A 16,199-nucleotide genomic window follows, 5' to 3' on the forward strand; every position below is an offset into this window, starting at 1 on the left:
ATTAATAAGGTCGAGGATGACATCGTAAATGGCACAACGATTATAAATTTAAGCTGTTTACATGCACAAAGCTGTACTTTCATCCATTATCATGATCAAGTTTGTAGGACTTTCCTCAAGAACACACAAAAGCTCGGAAAGACTGAAAAGAGTCAAAAGCTCGCGATTCTTCTCACGTCTCTCGTTGGCAAAATGATGAAGCACCGGCAACACAATTAAATTTTTATTTATTGCCTCTCTCCGTGTGGAAAGGCGGACAAAACACGCGCAATTTCCGAGGATAATTCACCGCACGGCGGATAGTCGTCTGTCATCGCGCGCCGCTTTGTCCACACGCATTTATCTCTTTCGCCCACGAAAACAAATTTATCACACGTCCTGGAAATAAAATGCCGATGCACATGCCGGCGGGAGGAAAGAAAGTGCTTTTGTGTGTTTGTGTGACTGATGTAGGCTACTAGGGCCTTTTTGTTGGCGGCCAAAGTGAATTCGCTCTCTTCTTTTACCACACCGCGAGAGAGGTTGTAATTTAACAAGCGGGCTCTTTTTCACTCAACGGATCACCTGCTCGCCAAATTGGCTTGGCCGCCGAACTTTTTGCTCGGCCAATTTTCTTTGTCCCGCGAGTCAAGAGCGCAGAACTGGATTAAAGAGCGGAAATTACGGTGCACCTTGTCAATTGTCTCTCCTCTCTCTTCTTGTAAGTGGATTTTATGTAAAAAATTGTACAACAGTAAAAAATATTTTTAAGTAGGAAATCTAGAAGTTGCAAAAAAATTAAGATTTTTTTTAAAGGGTTTGGATTGAATTAGTTCAGATAGGGATTAATCAATAGATATTAATGATGAAGTTGCCCACTAGCATGCATCGTCGACTTGCCTTTTAAGTTCATTTTTAATTGGGAATATTACAAAGTTTCAAAATGAAGAAATAAAAATATATTTTAAGGAAACAAATTATGGTTTAGTATGATTTTTTTTTTTAATTTTTCGTTATATTTAAAAAAAAAACGGTATTTCCTCTATTGGTTTTGTTTTAAACAGGAAAGGATTTATGTGTTTTGGTTCATTTGAACAATTTCATACAGAGAGGTCAAACCACGCATGCAATCTCTTGTACGCCTGACCCACGTTTTGTGGATTTTTATGCACTCTAAAAAGCACCTGTGAATAAAACTGTACATGGAATGAACCTGTGCTGCTTCAATTCACCCCCATGATAGTTTATTGTTTGAAATAAAAATTAAGTCCTTGAGACAATTTTTGGACTGCAAATTGAAAAAAAAAAATTTTATAAGTTTGAATGTACGTACATTTTTTTTAATGTGTACACCAGCATGGGAAAGTTTATGTATTATTATATTCCTTTTTTATGGTGATCAAGCGCCAGGTGAGCGTAAAAAATTATTCTCAGCGGTGCTCACTTATTAAGCACTTCATTACCGGCCGAGGTTATTATTATCAGGAATTCTCATTAGCTTTGGTGTGTGTAGTGTTTGGGTGCTGAGCTTGTGCGCAAAGCACAAGAAAATCATATTTATATCGCTGTGCGCTTTCATGCCACAGCACGCTTGTAATTATTATACGCGCCTTGCTACTCGACAAGAGTAATGTCTTCTGGAGAACACCGTGATCATCAAATATTTATTTATTTTGCTCGCGCCCGCTTTCTGCTCAATCATTAACTCGTCAACTTGCGCAAATGTGTTCAATATTAAAAGCCTTGATTTATTGTTTGTTTTCAGCGTTTTTAAAAAGTTTTTCAATAAAAAAACATTTTGATTTATTTTGTTGTGTATAAAATTTAGTTTTATACTTTATTTAATCAAATATTTTAAATAAAAATATTTTTTCTTATTTCGTTTATTTAATAAACATTATTTAGATAGGCTTGTTATATTCAAATTTTTAAAACCTCCAGATAAAGCTATTATGTAAAACATAAGAAATTTAAAATTATATTAATATATACTAGCCACTACAATTGAAGTATTTTAAATCTTAAAGAAATTTAAATGGGTCCTCCGTTTTCGAACTTGAGAGTAAAAAAATTAATTTTAAATGAGAGTGATGTTAAGTGATAAATACAAAATTTACTGGAATGGAATAATTAGTATATTATAAATATTAATTTAAAGTATGTCAAAACAGACTTTAGACACAATATGCTTGCATTAACACAAGAGATGAAAATACTTTAAATGTTTTGAATGAAGAATACTTTACTTTCGGATTTTGATATACTGCTTTTTTACATATTAGAATGTAAAAAATTGTTTCCAAGAATTTGCAAAATGAAAGCAAACAATGCACACTCTCACTGACTTTTAATAAATGAAAAAGCTCAATCTCAAAAACTAAATCCCACATTTATCTATCAGCTGCGATTACTCAGCACTAAATAATTGGCGGGCGACTTCAGAGCTGTGTGTCTATTGTTTTTAAAGCAGTCGCTGCGCGATGAAATGAAAAAAGTGCCACAATGCGTAATTAACAAGAAGGTTTTTTGTTTTGTTTATTTGCCGTCGAGAAATAAAGGTTATAGCTGTGCTGGCTAAATGTCAACGTGCTGGATGAGTGAATTAAGAAATAATAATCAGCGAAGGTGAAAGCCCTCGGAAAAGAAAAATAAGCGCAGACTTTCCACGAGAGGGAGACAAAATACCACACAACAGTAAAGTTTTTGTGCGGCATAGGAACAATGACTTGATACATTGCGCTTGCTGTAATTAATTGAATTACATCGAGCGCATCGGTGAGAACGAATAACGAGAGGAAATTAATTAGTTAATTAACTGGTTGTTTGCTCTCTCGGTACTCACTCTTTCATCTTGCGGTAGACATCCTGGTATTCGTCCTGCTGCAGCCAGAACTGTTTCGAAAACAAGTGACCTGTAAACAAAGAGATTTCTTGCTTAAGTAAGGGCATTGCACACATCAGGAACTAAATATGAAAAAATTGACGTGCGGGAATCCCTCGACGAACCATGAATAATTAAATTTTTCACTGAATTTCTCAACAGATCTTAAGAAGAAAACATAAATGCGATGCAATCATGTTTAAAGCTACATCTCTAGACCGTTTTTTGGATTACCTAAATAACTAAAATGTAGAAAAATTCATTTTTTATTATTCACTAAAATATTGAGCAGCGCAAATAGCGTTCCATGGATAATAATAAATATAATTTTCAAAAATATTTGTGTATAAAAATTATTTTTATTTAAAATTTAAAACAACATCTTCGCAAAATTAAGTTACTTCCCATATTTTCCGATATTGTCATACAGTAGTCTTTAAAAAAATTATCCTTCACTAAATTCCTCTGAAATTAAATGTGTGCAACCTGCAACACTAGTCACATAAAAAGTCTTGCTTAAAAGTATTTATCTAATTAAATTTTGAGCCAACACAAAATAAGATACATTGCTTATGTAAATAAAATCGTCAAAATCAAAGGAACGCACTCAATGTATCAATTTTAATTGAATTTTTACTAAAAAAAGTGATGTTAAATTTAATCAAAATTTTAGTTTGAAAATAGTGTTTATTAAGTTACACCAGGCATTCTCTGCTCAAATACATCATACATAAATTCACTTTAAAAAGTCTGAAAAAGTCAACATCAATTTTAAGATCACCAATCTGCAAAGTTATAAAGCTAAAATCTCCGTTTTTTTTAATCCTCCCTATTACAATTTTACTGAAATAACATATTTATTTGCTTTTATCTTAACAATTAAATTAATGTAAGGTTTTAATGCAATTCAAGATTGCTCTCGCGGATTTTACCGCCTTGGTGTGCTAGACTCACCAATTGGCATGCACGCCATGTTCAAAGCTCAATCAGCAGTCTCATCAAAGCGCGCGATCGGCAGACGCGATATTCGCGCGTTCAGATCACCGCTCGCAGCGAGTGGCTCTTATCAATCAATCGCCGGCCAGCACGAACCGAAGCACACGCACAAGCACAACACCGAGTGTCAATCAAGCGGCAATCGTCCGGACGAGTTAATTATCAGCACACGTGCGGCAGAGAAGTAAAGAGAGAGATAGTGAAATGACGGCGGCCGCGTCATGAATGGTGCGAAGCGTTTTTCGTCCAGGCCACAGCCTCCCTAATCCTTTCCTTCTCTTTTCCTTTCTCCAATCAGCTGGGTGCTCCATGAAGAGCCCCGCGGTCTTCTTCACTTTTGTTCTCCTTATCCTTCCTCTCGCCTACTTCCATCTGCGATCGATTTTCATTTCTGCCGCTTGATTCGCGAATCACGACGATTTTCGAACAATGCTCCGAGCCGAAATTTTGCACGCTTACTTTTGCACGGCTGGTAGCTGAATGTGTGTCAGACTGCGCCTTGTGGGTGGCTCGTTTTATTAGGTTAATCACTTTTGATTTTGGCGCCGCTCGTGCGTGTGACGTATCGATTTTGAGTCTCCGGGCGAAACCACTTGTTGAGTTTTTATGGGCTTCCTTTTGCTCTAATTCTGGGCAGAGAAATTATTCATTGGTGTATGTGCAAACGATCTCCAATGCAGATTTCATATACAAATTGCTTGTTATTTTTTTAGTTTTTTTCGTTTCAGCGATATATTAAAAAAATTATAAATAAAAAGATAATAAAACATAACAAATAGAGAACCGTTACATGTAATCAGAAATTGTTCAGACATTTTTTCATTAAAAAATTTTGAAAATAAATAATTTAAATTTATTATCATTATCAGCATAAATTGTTTTAATATTGAGCGTTTATGAACTCTAGAAAATTAAAATAAATTAACTCTATTCAACTTATTTTTTCATTATATTAAAAAGAAACACTTTTTGCTTACTGGCTATGTAAGTATGAAGGATGAAATAATAATAATAATATTTTTGCAGTTCAATAAACTCTAAAATATTGGACGACAGTGCAAACTTTAAATCCGATTACAAGTCGTTGTTCATATTTTGTAAGTAAAAATTTGACTGTTGACTACTCTGTTGAGAGTGAGAATCGCAATTCATAAAGGGAATTCCGCTGAATTAAATGAACAAATTTTGGCATGCTCACACTTAACATCAGAGCATCTGTGATATAATCTGAAACTTAAATTCTGGCAATAATCATAAACCAATTTATATTCAACTCCAAAATCTTATTTCATATTCACTGATATGGAGCGAAATTCTTATAAAGCGAAAAAAATTTGCTCGGGAGAGAGCGAAATTATGAGAAAACGAGAGACTCCCTCTTGAGCGTTGATCGTTTTGCATTACAAAAATTTAAGTGGTCCGACTGGTTTTGCATGCGAAAATATTTGTTGGTAGGTGTATTTAAGTACGCTGAAGTGAACTTATTCCTGAGAATCCAGGGGCCAATGTCACTCGACGGAGCACAAAATGTTCGTGTCCGCGTGGGCAACTCAGCAGAAGGGCTCTTTCCAATCTCGAGCACGTAATTTTTGCACACTCGTATGTACAAACACAAACACACACTCCTCTTACCACCTGCGATTCAAGCAGTTCATTGTAATTCACGCCAGTTCCGCTTACACGAAATCGTACAACGTGAGAAGTGCGAATTTTACTTGTCTCCTCCACTGCGGTACACATGGAAAATTAAAGGCTGAGCTCTTATATAAACGTTGTTTTCATTTTATTTTAAGTGTCATGCGAAATCCAAGGGGTAATTATTTTTAAAGAATAAAAATAATTGTTGCTTTATGGAAAATTTAATCTAATTTTAAAATTCAAAGTAAATGTTCTTCTTATATTTCCGTCAAAATTTAGCTGAACGTAGAGTTAGAATTATGAGATCTATTGCAATCATACTATTCAATATTGTTGAATATTTAAATAAGTTGTGACAATTAAAATCTTTTGATTGAATATAATTTACGAAAATACAATAAAATTTAAGTTCAGCTCCCAATTTAAAATACTTCAAGTCTAACCCTAGCATTTCAAAGATGACATATTTTGATTCATTCAACTATTATAAATATAATTAAGCTAATTTAACAACGGAAATATATCCAGGTCACTAAATTATAGGAAGCTAAAAGTATTGGCTAACATAACTATAATAATATAAAATAAAAAAATTAATTTAAAAATAATCAATTAATAATCAATTAATATAAATAAATCGTTAAAAATTGTGAACAAATTATTTTTTTTATATTATTTGCTTGTATTTTTAAATAAATTTAAATGTACTTTTGTGGCATGCAAAAACTTGGATCAAATTTCTGTCAGACAGAGATGGATGCTGGCAATTTAGCAGCGCATACTCTATTGAAAAGACCGACCGATTGCTAATTAATAGCCTTCTGTCTGGCAAATTAATTGCCGCCGCGGTTCACTTCATGTATATCTAACTGGATGCAATTGCTTTTATTCAGTGGAAGAGAAACGTCTCGTTGCGAATGGTGTGTAATTATTAAAATGGACGCGCTCTGCAGCCGCTGGTCAAGTGAGGCAAAAAGTCGCCTACTTGCACAGTGATCTTATTTTAACCCATCTCCAGTAAAGAGCTAATCTTTTCGCCAGGTTTACCCCGGATTGTTGCAAAAATATAAAGCTGGGGGTATTCGGGAATGACGTTTACAAAAAATACGAGATCAACGTCCGCTGAAATTGACATGAAATGCCAAATTTATTTTTAACCTCTTGAAAAATATGTAAATTAATGATTTACTGATATTTTTTCATTACTCACAGCAAATGAAGGAAATTAATTTCTGAAACAAATGTACACATCAATTAAAAATAAAATTAATTTTTGAAAGTATTTTCCAACGTCATATAAGTCATGTATGAGGTTGAATAAATTCTAGGCAGATCTAATTTTTGCAGTTATTATGTTTTTCTTATAATTTAGTTCAAAAAGATAACAGAATAATATATCAAGAAAATATTACTAAAAAATTGATTTGCCCAATCTATGAAAAAGCAGTTTTTAAACTGATTTATGAAAATGAAATTATGGAAGGGAAAAATATTGAGAAACATTAGGGATCGAGAAGACTTCACAGCGCGTTTCAGAGTGAAAATATCGTTAAAAAAGATGAAAAAGCAGCACGCAGTGGAGAATGATGGCAATTTCCACCAGAACGAATTCCCTGCGTGCCAACTCCATTCAGTGTCCCAGTATGGCGCCGCGGCGAGCACAAAACGGGCAGATTTCGCTCGCTCATGTGGTTTATGCAAATGCCCATCTCCGTGCCGCAATCTGCTGGAAAAGGAAGCAGTCGCGGTTTTTCATCTCACGGAAAGAAATTGAGAGAATGCGCGCGGCGGCGGGTTAATGATCGAAAGGTCAAGATTCGATTTGCCACGGCGTTTACACGCGGTAATTGATGCAGCCTCATGCTAGGAGTTGGTGCAGAGCAGAAAAAACACTTCCAAACTGCGCTCGACAGCATGATAAGCAATAGTTGATAATTAATTTCAAAGAGAGGTGCCCGAAATGAGATCAGAGATTTTAATTCGGCGTGGCGAGAAAGTGAACGCATAAAGAATGATTTGTCTATGAAAGCAGTATGGGCGTTTAGTTTAGGCGTCCAGAACGTCAAAAGAACGATTTACCAAAATGCAGACGCCCAATGTTTCTGACAGTGATTGTGGTCAAATCTTAGAACTTCAGATAAACTTTTACACGTTGTCAATCAAATGCAGGTTTAGAATCAATTTAATAATTCAAGCTAAGAAATTATTAAAAATCACTGACATATTTCTTATTTCAACTTGCACAAATTTAATATAAAGAGTGAGGGTAAATTGAACAAAAAATGTGCAGTTTTACAAAATTCGAGTAAATTCCCTTTTTGTCAATTTTTGTATAAAAGAAAAAATCCTTTGCTTTATTTTATCCTTGCTCTATTTTAATAACAGCAAATTAATTATGCAAGTTTAAATATTTCAGCGGACTCTTAACCGTGGCATTGAATCATTAATTTTTTAATTCAATTTCACTGTAGATCAATGTAAAAAATAAGAGGCTGAATCTGCTTAAAAAAAAATATCTTCAGGCTAAAAAAAGTAAATGCTTTTTGGAGCAACTAAGTTGTTTAGTCAAAATATAATTTCGCCGCACGTTCGAAAAGCAGAACTCGCATTATAGTTTATGGCGGTGAAAACACGAAGTATTTTTGCAAAGATACAGATCTAAAAGAACATGCGGCTTTTTTGATAATTAATAACGCGCGCGGTTCACTTGGTGGTCCATTGCAGCCACCAGCAAAACGGGACCAAAGGGGAATGTTGAGAGCTACACGAAGGCGATGTTTTTGTTTTCAAGGCGAGAAAGTGGTCTGGAATGCGCAGATTTAGTGATTTACAGCCGTGTTGTGTTCGCATTGTTGGATGGGCTGTAATTAAAGACAGAACTTGCGAGCTAAGGGCAGTGATAGAAAATGGTCCAGATAGATCTTTCTGATCTGATAATAAACATTGTGCCATGTCCCGTTCATCTATGCTCAAAGTATTGATTTTCCTTGTAATTAATTATCTCCAATTAAGATGATGATGATAAGATAATCGGTCCAGAGCTACTGACCGAGGGTAAATTTATCTGTTCCGATTCCAACGATTCCCTATTGTCAATTAAGTTTTCTCCTATTCGCGGATAAGGTTAGGAATGATCAATGCACAGCTCTAATTAAAGTAATATTTGCATTGAATTGAATTATTGAAAAATAAATAATCAAGAGTAAAAGCCAGATGATTTGTAAACTGTAGGAAGTCAATTTTTGCAATTTTATTTTGTTACGTATAATATATGAACTTAGTTACTGAAGTTAAAAGGTTTGAGGATAATGACGAGTAAAAAATGTAGTCTTTTCACTCCATTTAAATGCTTAAAAACATAAAAGAAAAAATTATAATAAATAAAAAATAAACAATTAAGTAGATAAAAATGTGAATCTCTCATTTATTGGGAGAGAAACATTTTTTAAATTCCGATTTGTATGTTTTTCCTCGCACTGCCCTGTAACACAAAAATCGCAAAACGATCTTGAAAAATCGGACGCGTTCCTGCGCACAGGTAATAAACGTCAAAACGGTATGTACCGCGAGTGACCCCTGCGGATAGTAGGTCGAGCGACTCCTTGAATGTGTAGTACACAACATGCAACTCTGCAGGTACACGCTGGCTCAAGAGTGAATGACTACCGCTCGCTAGATGGACTCTTGGACTATGTTGCGCTTCAACAGATCTCGCTTTCATCGCCCTCAGCAAGCGCACGATTTTGCCCGCGGACACTTGGCCAGAGGTCACGGGGTCGATTTAATATGGAAATAACTCGCACGCAGCCTTTTAATATTTTAATCAATGCCAAATGATAAGTTAATTCTTTGTTTCGGGGCTCATCTCTCTCCTGCTGCTGACTCACCTTTGGCTCATTAAACTTGTGGAAGAGTGTATAATTTTGTAGCCTTTTCGGAGAGAATTAATCTTGTTTTTTCATCGCACTTTCATTTTATATTTTTCTCGCGCGACTTTCTTCGTAAGACATTGCAGAAATTTAAGATATCAATTAAATATAAATAAAAATATTGCTGGATTTGTGCTTTTTATTAATTTATTCTTTCTTAATTCCTCTTGAATATCAACTATGAAAAGAAAATTTGGTTATTTTGACATGTTTATTTTTAATAATTATACAGCTCTCATCTTCAATAATATGAAGTATTTTAATAAAAAAAAATTGCCTAAACAATAACCATGCAAAATTGAAAGTTGAAGGATAAGTCTTTTTCAAACGTAACGTTATTTTGATTCGTTAATACGGTGCTGAAGAGAAATTAAAGTTAATTAAGAGTAATGCTCAGAGGGTCATTAGCTAAACAAAGGCTCTCTCTTGGATAAAAAATAATCTAGGCCAAAGGGACTCGACACAAAACCTAGGGAGCACCAGAGGTCGCGTCACTTTCATCGCAAGAAGCCGTGCGCGCAATTAAGCGCCGGTCACGTGATGCACTTCAAGAAGGAAGAAAAAGACAAGGAAATTTCATTTGTCCGCAGACACCCTGGATAATCGTAAAGCACGAGTTCTGGGTCTCGACGCAGAGAAATGAGGACCTCTCTCTGGACGTGTGACCCCTCGCGATGTGCAGGGAGTCGTGGATCCATCAAAAGCGCGTGACTTCTGATATTGAAAAGACTTGAGTGCGCAAACGTGCAAATCAATCGCCTAATGGATTTTGCGTTAATGGACCAACGGCGAGAGAGAGAGAACAGCAGAGTAAAAAATAATTATTTAATTGGTGCTCTTCTGAAAACCGAATCCGTTGACATCTAATAGGAGGATCAGTAAATTAAATTTAAAAGAAAATATTGAAAAAATAATTTAATTGCTTTTTATGATTGATAATCTTACTCACTTTTTACTTCACACTAATTACTGTGTGAAGTGCTTCTGAGGCATCAAGTTATAATTTAAATCCAATAACTTGATGAAAAAATACAATATTTTCATACGACAAGAAAATTCCTCTCTACAATTATTGTACTTAAATTTTGCAACTTCCTACAGATCCATTGCAGAGATGAATGGAAATGGTCCTGCAGATTCCCAATTTGCGCATGCAATTTTAACTTTCCCTCTGTCACTGCAAACTTGCTGAGTGAGAGTGCATTGCGCAGTGTAATCGTGGTGGTCCTCAAGCTGGTCGCTTCCTGGCCACTCATAACAGTTGTTACAACAAGAAGGCGTGTTAAATTACAGAGTAAAAGGGAAACGTCTCGGAAATAAGTGCCGCGTGAGACATGAAAATTTGAACCGAAATTCGCTCAACAATCAAATGACTAAAAACTAATTATTTTATGCTTTCTAAAAACAATTTAATAACATGCAAACAAAAATTAAATAAAAACATAATTTAAGAAGTTGTTGATTAATATAAACAAAATTCTTTGCCATATATGTCTCGTAATTTTAAGTAAATATGGCCCTTTTCCGATTAATATGCATTTTAACTTATGCACAGCCCTTTTTAATGTCTACTCTGATGCTTAAATTCTAAATTCATAATAAAAAATTATGATTAATTGAAACTTGCATTTTAATTGTGTTTGTTTTCTGCACAATTTTCAAACAAAAATCAAGTATTTTTTTTATTATTGTTTACTATTATTTCCTAAAATCTAAAATAAATCATCACTTATAGCATTTCATAAATTATTTCTTCATTTGAATATTAAAATTGACAATTGATCTTTTTTTCTAATTTTCAATCTGAAATATCTATGGTACCACTTCATTCGAGGACACTTCGTCTTATTCGGCTAAAAAAAACAAATTCCAATGTCTCAATCGATCATGTGGACGGCGTACGATACCAATCGAGGGACCATTGTCGTCTCCCTCACATCAGAAGCGGCGTGACTGGTCTCGAAAGTGGATCGTTCCAGATCGCTTTCGATGGAGCGGGGGCGGTCCTTTAAACATCTTGAAAAGTTACCCTGAGGTCGTTTTTGCCAGGATGAGACGGCGGCGGCTGCAAAGCGATGGACCAACCGACCGACCACTTTCACGTTCAAGGCCACGGTCAAAATATTATTTTGTGCCCGTCGGTCGCTCCGACGGAGCGCTACAATCTGCGCGATCGATCGCATAAATTTATCCTGATGGCCCATATGCCGAAATTCGACACCGCTATAGAAGTGAAAAAACGAACTAAGAAATTTTTGAACTCACCAAAGGTAGTTTTGTCTGGATTCCAGGACTTGAGGCACTGCTCCAGCTGAAACAAGGTGGCAATTTGTTATTGGAACAAATCACGAGGTTTCATCAGAAAGAGAAATTGGGACTTGGTGCAAAATTATATGATGCGTAAAAAAGAAAATGCTAATTTTGGGTTGACTCTGGCGCACGCTGCGTTTATAGCCCGATAGGCAAAAGAGTTTCTATACCGCTGCTGGAACAGTATAAAATGGTATGACAAGCATTTTTGAAAGTTGTCCGCTGATTTACTGCATGTACAATGAATAAAAAAAATTACTCAAACATGGTGGCGGAAAAAGAAGGATGCAAAACTGAGTGATTTTAATTTACACTAAATGTTTCCTCTAAACACTTTAGGTACTATAGGCTACACACTAATTAAATATTAACTTGAAGCAGAATTAAAAATGCAGATCGGAAAAGACATTCGTTTGAAAAAAAATGTGCAAGAAATTTTATGCAATCACATTTCTCTGTTCTTTTTGGATGTTAAATTGCATCAAACGTGCAGAACTGCAGGGAGATTATATTTTACTCGTAAAATGAAACTAATGCCTTATTAAAGAAAAAATTTCAATAGCAAAAGATAATCACAGAGATAATCAGATCAATTGGATAAGTGTATCTTTTAACAAATCAAATTTTTTGTTTCTCACAGGTTCTTGGAAAATCCGCCAAAAAATTTTGATCACCATTTTCAACGATCTGACATCTTGTAAAGAATTAATTTTTTGCATGCCATTAAAAAAAATATTGTTTTTATTTTCTTTCTCTTATGAAAGGATGTTCCAAAACAAGAATGTCATTCAATTAAACACAACCCAAATTGCGAGACGGGCGTTGAGAATCGGCAAGCGTGAAAAGGCGAAAAACAGGAATGTCACTTTGGCGCCCAGCCGCCGCACACAATGAGAAATTCGGAAAAAAGAGGTGCGAAATTAAGTGGAATTATCAGGTTGTTAAATGCAGCGTGTCCGAACGAATTCGGTGCAATTGCCGGCGTTTTATTTTATTACCGAGTTGTGTTGGCCGCCGTTAATGACATTGCGGGAGTTGGCGTGCTCTGCTTTTTCAGAGCGTGACCATCACGATCTCCCATCTCAGCAGTGGACCTTTTTGCTCTGCCCATTATACTATGCGCTGACCAGCCGCACACATTCTGACAGCCAGTTTTCATTCTTGTTTTTTCGCGCAGGGATGCTCTTTCACATTATTGCAGCCGTGTTTCCCGTTCTTTTCCCGCGAAACTATGTAGCATGTATAGATATAGCAGTGTGACTCATTTGCTAGTGCAGCAGATGGACCAAAAGTTAATATTTTGCTCTTTCGTTCTTGCAGCTGGAGAAAGCCATTATTAATTAACTACATTATATTTAAATTAACTGAATTTTATTTTTGCCTGCAATATAAGCTGAACTTGACCTGTTTTCTGCTTTTTTTTAATAGTCATATTGTTCTTAATTCAATAAATTTTAACCTTTTATAGTGAAAGTACAACGAAATGAAAAAGTGAACGCGAACGATATCAAAATACCAATTTTCTTTAGCTATGGAGTTAATTTGAAATTTATCAAAACATATAAAAAAAATTAGTTAATATATATTGCTATATTTCTTTTTGTATTATTTTTAAGGCCATTCTCAAATTCTCATACAAATTTATACTTCTGTATAAACTTTTCAATAATATACTTTTTCTTGAGCTATGCCTGCTTGTGCAGCAACGGTTCTATCATTTCGTTCAATCAACTGTCTATAGGAAGCAATCACTCACATTGATAAGTTTTAGTGAACCAGAAAAAGGTCTACCGCCGGGCGTCTGTCAACAGATATAAATCACCCGTTCTCCAAATATGGGATGCATAGGTCGTGTTTAAAAGAAATGAAAGATTTCAATCTTAGAAACTAAGGAATGCTCCTATGGTCTCCACTTTGCTAATGGTGCACATAAGAAATAAAAACAGGCAATTTGCGAATGTTTTCATTCGGAATGGGGAGGCGCGAAAATTCATAACTGTTTTATTAGAGTTATTTATTGTTGACCGTGATGGGAATGCCACACAATGCGATTATTTATTTGCGCTGCGCCTTTATTTAATTAACAGTCCATTTAGTTCAAGACATGCCTGTTATTAATTTAAACAGCTAGCTACGCCTCGACGATCTCTGCACTCGCGCGCGCAAAACAATCGAAGAAAAAAGAATCTCAAACGCTTTGTGCTCGGAAATGAAATATCAAAAATGATTTAACGGTGGTGCCAGCGTGAACAAGAAAAATTCCTTCTTTTATTTTCTCTCCGTCCTTTTCTACAATAGCAAAACGCGTAAAATCTCCCTCATTCTCTTGCATGGTAATTGCGTCAAAATTCGTTTCATTGCAGGGAGTTGTTATTTTTGCAAACGGACTGACTGAATCAATAAATTTAAGAAAACAACCGTCCTAATGTGCCCTGTGCGCATGTAGCAATTTGCACGACGAAAAAAGCCAAGTCATCCATCTGCTGCTTCTGGGATGTCCCATGCTGCGATGGAATTACTCTGCTCATGTCGAGACGTTTTAACTCAAAGCGTTTTTCCCGTGCTTGAATGTGAAGAAGCTGTAAATTTAATTGTTGCGCAAAATGATTTATGTTGCTTCAGACTGCACATATTTTTGCAACTTGCTCCGCACCGCAATTATAATTCTCTTGCGAGACTTTTTGTTGAGTGCAACACTGTGTTTATTGAAAAAGCACTCAAATTTGTACAGGAAGGTTCAGCGACTCGAGTAAATAGCGTTCAAATAATAAAAAGTGTGTAAATTACGGTAATCATTTGTCGTCTCACCAAACACGACTAGCAAATCCAAAGCTTAAATGCAAAATTTGCATGTAAAAAATAATCTGAGTGAAGAACTTGATGAAACGTTCATAAAAGTGAAAAAAAAACGAAATCGATCTTTTTTTTACTACAGATACTTTTTTACAAAAAAATTAAAAAAAAGTTATATAAGAGAAAAATCCCTATGTTTTCACTTCAATTTTATATGTAACTGATTTTGCATGAAATTTTTTGTTTCATTAAATTTTATTCCAATGATGATAACTATTCAATCTTTTTGGAATCAAATTTGAGAAATTAATTTAAACAACAAAATTTCATATGACTTTCAATGGAAAGACTAACATAATTGAGATCTTAATGTTAAACAGATAGCCGTGAACTCACTCTAAACAAAAATAATAGGCAATGGTTTTTCCTGTTATAAATTGCGATTAAACTTTTTTTCATAGTTATTCACCATTTAAACAATTTGAACAATATTTAAAATATAAATACGCATCATTATTAAAAAACGTACTTTAAAATGTACTTATTTTCCACGTAGGGGGCAGCACCGCAAAGGTAAAAATTATCGCTTCAGCCTGCTTGATATGCAACCTGCGTGACAGCAACACCTGCTGCTCGTATACCGTGTGTGTAAATTTAAAATAACGACGCTCGACGTTTAGAGGCCTTTGCTAATTATCGAGCAGATCAAGTGTCCGCCGCATTTTGAGCAGGGTAACTATGCTTATAGTGACAAAATGCGGGCCGCGTGTAATAAATCTGGTCGTGTGTTAGTATAGATCGCAATCTGCGGGCTGATTGTGCTACAGAGACGAAGGAGATTTTGTGTCACCAGCAGCATGCTCACGCAAGGTGAATAACAATGAGCATGCTGGTGGCCTCGATGCGCGATTAAGAAAAGAAAGATATATATGCACAGTATCTGTATGGGTAGGGGGCAAGGTGGAAATGGTTGCCTACCTCCAGGCACCTCTGCCAGGTTTCCCTCTGGAAATCGACAAGGGTGCCGAAAATCATGTCCTGCTCAAAAGCGTTCAGGCACCCCAGACGCTGCAAGGGCTTGCCGTAAAGTTCGTTCGCAGATGCCAGGGCTTCGCAGTGCTCTTTTTCACTCCAGTACAGCTCCTCCGCCAAATATAGCCGTGGGTCAAGTCCTACAATTATTCAAGTTATTTGAATTTGTTATACTTTTTCTTTTTAATCATAATAATATTTTTAAGTAATTTTACTATTGCAAATTATTTTTATTATTATATAAATAGTTTTTAAACTGTATTTAAAATATTTTCTGATTATTTTTTTTTTAAATATCTAGTTGTTCAGATTGTTGAGCAGCTTTCTCTGTTAGCTCTCTGTCAAAGTTGATTGTTTTGTATAAAAATCTTTTAAACAAACAAGAAAATTATATTTAAAAAGACAAACACCTGTTTATCTTATGGAACACATTATATCTAATCCTCTATCGGCAAGTTGAGATGGCCTATATGCATAGTGATTTTAATTTCAACTCATTTGAGTATATCTTTCAACATAGATAAAAATTTTCACAGAAACAATTAATATACTTTGCGACAAGGTTTTCAAAGTCTTTTCACTTATTTTTAGAATGGTCATTAATACATAGAACTCGGTTTTTGCACCTGGCCAGATGATAT

The 16,199-nt window shown here is 35.2% G+C and overlaps 1 protein-coding gene across 2 annotated transcripts in view; it reads right to left on the reverse strand.

The window, feature by feature from the left end:
* LOC132198179 (rho GTPase-activating protein 20-like) overlaps positions 1 to 16,199 on the reverse strand; it is a 204,856-nt gene that overhangs the window by 174,556 nt on the left and 14,101 nt on the right. For both annotated transcript variants that reach the window (XM_059622038.1, XM_059622037.1), the window contains exons 3-5: positions 15,505 to 15,698; positions 11,689 to 11,734; positions 2,822 to 2,891 (exon numbers count right to left, since the gene is read on the reverse strand). In XM_059622038.1, coding sequence (XP_059478021.1) covers positions 2,822 to 2,891; positions 11,689 to 11,734; positions 15,505 to 15,698 — 310 coding nt within the window. The remainder of the gene's footprint in view (positions 1 to 2,821; positions 2,892 to 11,688; positions 11,735 to 15,504; positions 15,699 to 16,199) is intronic.

This window comes from Neocloeon triangulifer, unplaced genomic scaffold (assembly GCF_031216515.1).
Source record: "Neocloeon triangulifer isolate White Clay Creek 2 clone unplaced genomic scaffold, ASM3121651v1 ptg000012l, whole genome shotgun sequence".
Taxonomy (NCBI): Eukaryota; Metazoa; Arthropoda; class Insecta; order Ephemeroptera; family Baetidae; genus Neocloeon; species Neocloeon triangulifer.